Source organism: Eimeria maxima, genomic scaffold (assembly GCF_000499605.1).
Source record: "Eimeria maxima Weybridge genomic scaffold, Emw_scaff375, whole genome shotgun sequence".
NCBI classification, from domain to species: Eukaryota; Apicomplexa; class Conoidasida; order Eucoccidiorida; family Eimeriidae; genus Eimeria; species Eimeria maxima.
The window spans coordinates 22,328-27,667 of record NW_013566461.1 but is presented as its reverse complement, the minus strand read 5'-3'; the positions used below and the strand labels follow the sequence as shown (position 1 = coordinate 27,667).

At 49.8% G+C, this 5,340-nt stretch overlaps 1 protein-coding gene across 1 annotated transcript; it reads right to left on the bottom strand.

The window, feature by feature from the left end:
- Positions 1-310: 310 nt before the first annotated feature.
- On the bottom strand, positions 311-1,840 carry EMWEY_00030620 (hypothetical protein, conserved; the record flags this gene model as incomplete). The annotated part of the gene is made up of 1 exon (XM_013481646.1): positions 311-1,840. The coding sequence occupies one exon, from the start codon at positions 1,838-1,840 to the stop codon at positions 311-313; it is 1,530 nt and encodes a 509-aa protein (XP_013337100.1).
- Between the last annotated feature and the right edge of the window lie 3,500 nt (positions 1,841-5,340).

Below are 5,340 nucleotides of genomic sequence, written 5' to 3'. Positions count from 1 at the left end.
CACGTACGCACACCTGCCATCCTGTGGGTACTGCCTGGCTGAGACTACAGTACTTCACAGCATACCAGAGTACAAGCGCGGCACAAGTCTGCAACAACATTGCACTTCGAAAAAAGCGCAACCCTTTGTGCGCGTTAATTCTATGGCTAAGGAACGCCTAGGCGTCCAACCTCCAATAACTGGGTGAGGCTCTTTGCCAGTGGAGCGTCTCCGCACTGTGCCGTCGCAGCAAATGCTTCGACTAGCCACAGCACGGTGAGCCTTGCTTAGCGGAACATGCTTTTCCCGAGCAACTCAGAAAACTCGTTTCTCATTGTTCACAGTCCTCTCCTTCGGTTCCACCCTTGGGAAGTGATGCACGATGCTCCTGCTGAAATAATATATGATCTGTTCTCCAAGGTTCCCATTCAGGGCTTCTAAATCGCTGGGGTGCGAACTTCGAAAAAAACAGCTGTCTCTTCAGCTCAAGCACCATGCTTAGCGGTGGGCGGTTTCCCGTTTTGTAGATCCTCAGGGCTGCAATCAAGCTGTTCGCTAATTGTGTGTTGAATCTTGCGTTTCCCCGGGCCCTTTTGCTTGGTTCGGGGAAATAATAATCCACGTCGAAAAATGATATGAATTGATTCCACCACAGAGGTAGCTGCATGGAATTCCCGAAAATCTGAATTGCAGACACTAAGTAATCAAATACCAAAAAGTACGTGCCAAGGGTTGAGGCAGCAAACAGGGGTCGTCCCTGCCTTCGGCTCGTTCTTGCTCTTCGTCCTGTTTTGCTGGCTAACTGTTCCAAAGCACGGACAACTTCATCCGCGTCCTGCTGGTTGAGGGTACGCTTGGCAAATAATTTCCGCAAGATGAGAAACTGAATATGGGACGAGATGTCCATTCTTATTGTTCCCAAAGCTCCTTTTGGAAGAAGGCACTTGGGAACGACAGTCGGCTCCAGCACGGGCAACCGCACATATGGATGATCCTTAATGAGATGATCCAACTCCATGTGTAGTGCGTTGCTCGTGCTGGGGAGGTATGGCATAGGCAACATTGCATCTGTATCCATTGCATTGCTATATGAAGCCACAGGGTCCTCATCCTGGGATTCCGCCTGAAAATCTCCGACTGGAAGTATGTCTTCTATGTCTTCTACCCAGGAGTCAGGGTTCAGGGCAGGATACAAACTCGTACTGCTACCTCCTCCAGATGCTGCCCCCAACGAAGCCATGGGGTAAAGCCCAGCATCTCCTTGGTGTTCTGATAGCTGGTCACTTAAGTGCTCCTGTTGATTGCTACGGCTTACAGGCTGCGCTGCTGCGGACTCACCCCACGCCGAGTACTGCTCCGCAGCTTGCATCGATTCATGGGCTGCGGCACTCTCCGCGAACATTGACGCCAGCTCGGATATTCTCTCTAACTCGTTGCTACTAGAAGGAAACACTGGCTCTGGGGGCGGAAGTCCTAATTCCTCCTCCATCGCCAAGCACTCTTCTATGATGAAGAGGTCATTGTCGTTGATACCCTCACCATTGTAAGACAACCTGCGGTGATTCATCCCCAATTTCTGTCTCTTGGTGTGAAAAGCTTTGCATGCGGCAACTATCAGTATAGCTGTGAGGAACGGGACTGCAACCATTAACAAGATACGCAGTGAGCGATTCCGACTTGTAGAACAAGAACGGTGAGCGAGTGGGGCCTGAAACTGCAATGACGCCTTGCCTAAGTAAGGCAAATGTACTGTTGCACCTTCTTCAAAAGCTCCATTTGTCGACTTTGATCGTGGAGAAGCGACTCCCGTTTCAAATTGGTCGTTCGCTGGCACCTGTTCCTGATCGCGGAAAGCAAGCATGGTTCCGAGCAAAAATCGCCTAAATTATGCAACAGGAAAACTTGCTGGAGAACCCACAGTAAACCTAACTGTGTAATTAGGCATTATCAAATGGAACGAATAGAAGGAGGAGTGACACGAGATGTAGGCGGGAGAAATGAGATGAAGGCGCTCCTCTCGGGTTTTCTCCTCATGGAGATGTCAGATATCGTGAATTTGCTTTCTACCCTCCTTTCACGGTTAGAAGTCTACAAAAAAAATGAAAGCTACAAATCCGTGTACACTGTGATGATTGAAGCATTATGGTGGTACAATCTGCCGCTGTGGAGATGATCGTTCGTGGATCGGCTGCGCTCGAAAGTGTGCCCTCTACGTGGCACCGTTTCCGGGGGGTCACATCTGCAAGCGTAATACCCGCAAGCCTATCAGCCAAACAGTTTGTTATATAACATACAGAAAATCCACCATTACACCCGACTATCAGTTAACCATTGAATATGAAACTTTTTCTATTTTCCACTGCCAAAATGGGCAGGAGCTGCATGCGGTCATCGCTGTCATCCCGCGGGCAGGGTCAGTGGCACGACACGTGCTGCTAGGTGTCCACCCCCGACAAACAGCCACGAATAGCAGGTATTCTACCATATTATTACTATTATTTTATATTCCTCACAACAAATCTAAACTTGCCTTAGATGCTCCAATATGTACCTACTGGCCAGTGTCGCAGGGCATGTAGTGGCCGGCAGTTAATGCCCGATCGCTGAGCATGAACTTTCGCATCAAATTCCCTCCCTATTCACCCCCTACGGCGTCTAAACAGACATAGAATTTACATTATAGCAATGCTTGCAAGGATGCGTCTTTGAACTTCCCCTCGTATTGTGCCTTTCCTTCCTCCTGCCGAGTGCTGTCTGTCGGAAAGCAGTGCCCGGAGTTTCGACGATGCGGCCGCTCCTGCCCACCTATTAAATTTTCAAGAGCAACCCTAGGCGTTGCTCAAATAGTCCCAAGTACCCTCAGATACAACAGTGTATATGACTGAAAACTTGCATTTTAAACGAACGACAGGAGCACACTGAACCCAACAACCTTATAGCAGTAAGTGAACAAAGGAAAACTACCGTCCAAACCCGAGGTCGATCGTTGTGGCCCTGTGCTGTGTATGGCATAGTCTGTCCGACTTCGGCAAGCTGGACATGCCCCTAACCGGCACCAAGCAAAGGAGGGGAATCCGACTGCCTAGCAAGCAGAAGCCTTCTACAGTTGTCTATTGTGTTACTCCCTGCAGCAAAGAAGGCTTTGTTGTGCTTGCAGGAGGGGAAATCTTGAACCTTTAGTCGCAGCATCGTGCGTTGCAACTTACCGTGCACACTTCCTGTAGTGCTCGATGGACCTCCCACCTGTACCTGTAGCCGCCTAACCCGTTAGACGACACAATCTAATGTAGTATAATTACTTGATGTACAACAAAAGTCACTTGATCGAGAAACAAGGCCAACCAGATACGAGTGCTCAGCAACCTGCCAGGGCCTTCGGGCTGCCCGCGTAGGGGAGATACGGACCTCGATGGCGGGTCAGGCGGAGAGAGATCATACCTTCTATCTTCCGCAGACGTAAGTGGACTGGGATGTGTTTTATGCCAGCATGCTCACAGGACTATACTTAGTGGCAGCTTAGGCGATTTTGTGAGCTCTACTGGGCACTCAAGAGGGGCTGAGGATTGGAAGGTTGGACCTCCTCGCAGTATGCCCGTTGACTATAGAGTGATTCGAGCTAGGTCTTCGAAGCAGGCCTCGGGTCCCCAGCAATATGTAGTTGCATAATGGCAATGTATGCTTCTTGGAGGAGCCGCCTACAGTAGTGCTTGTCTGTAAATTTAGGCATTTTGGTGCATCTTCCTGGCTGCTGCCAGTTCCATCTTCTTATGCGTTTCTGGGTGTTGCTGACAGCAGCTAACCGAACAACCGTAGGTTCATCACCCAGACAGTTTCCCAATTAGCTTCCTAGCTCTTCGGCTGGGGTGGCAAAAGTTTGGAGAGAGGAGTTGACATTTTCGTGACCGAGCCCTTTACGTCCTTTGGATGATATTCTATCACCAGGGAGATGTCAACAGTTCCCCTTCTTAGTTCCATCTCCGAGGCGCTGCCGGTTACGGATTGCCTTACTCCTGGGGCTAGGGCGGCTTCAACCCATTTATGCACTGTTTTAAGCTGAGCCCGCCATTTGGCGTTAGTTCACCGGCTTCCGATACTTATCAGTATAGCGCTCAATCGAGAGCTTCCCACTCTTATACTTCCCTCACTGCGCCGTGGCGTGCTACGTTGTCTTCCAGGAAGTAAACTTACGGCGTGGCGCATGCCAGGAAACCTCCATTGTCTGAGTGTACCCCCTTGGCAAAGTAATATTCTGCGTTTATAAACTTTCAGTCTCTCGTCAGCTTGGTCTCGCACCTCGTGCCCCGGTGTTGTCTGCTTGCGCTTTGCCTTTGCACCCCGCCCACTGTCTTCATCTGAAAATCCTGTCCCTCTGATTTTGCCTCCTACAGACAGGATATTCGTCGGTAGGAGTACTTAGAGGCCTAAATGGATATCAGATGTAGCTAATATTTAGTGATTATGTAGCAATACTATAGCCAAAACACTTCGCAGTCCTTTGGAGGAACTCATCGTATAATACTTAACTTTTTAGGCTTCTCTTCATACCCAACCGCAGCTGGAGCCAAGGGGCTCAAAGTGCCCCTCTCTCAAGGCCCCCTCTAGGCATGGCTCACATGGGAACCGCACATCCTAGGAAGATCTTTAAAGGGTCATTAGGAGCCTTGGTGGCATCCATAAGGCTCATTAGTATAAATTTATTTCCGTTTGGGGTTAGTTTTCTGGCTGGTGCCCATGACAGAACAAAGCAAACTGCCATTTCAGTGCCCTGAGCATCTATATTGGAGATTTCACATGGCGTAAAAGGCCACACATGTGGGGCCCCTGGGTTTCTCTAGTTGACTCTGGGATAGACGTCGGGGCACTTGGGGACACAGCGAACCGTAACTCCATGGAGCGTTTGGAGGAATCCCTAAGGGGCCATATACGAGGCAGTGCGAAACTTAAGTTTTGGTTTTAGAGCTTACGGTTGGGTTGTAGGTTTGAGGGTCGAGTGTGTGTGCGTGCAGGGAGTTTGGCTACCTTCTTTAATAGTCCCCAGGTCGTTGTGCAAGTCAAGCAGCACATACAGGAGCTCCTTGTGTACCCTGTTTGCATTGCAGCTGCAACAACTACAGCTGCTGTTGCTGCAGGTGAGACAGTAACTACAACAGAAAAAGAACACACACATCCATCGTTCCAACACCTCCCGTTGGTGCAAATTCCCCGGAAAGAGAGCCCCTCCCCCGCAGCCAAGCCTGCAAAATCCTCATAGCCCTCACCCTAAATCGTAAAGCCTTTCACAGTGCAGCAGGCATGCAAAGGATTCGCTGGTATTACGGACGCGGCGCAGGTGCCTTCAAGCACAAAACAGTAAAATGCGAT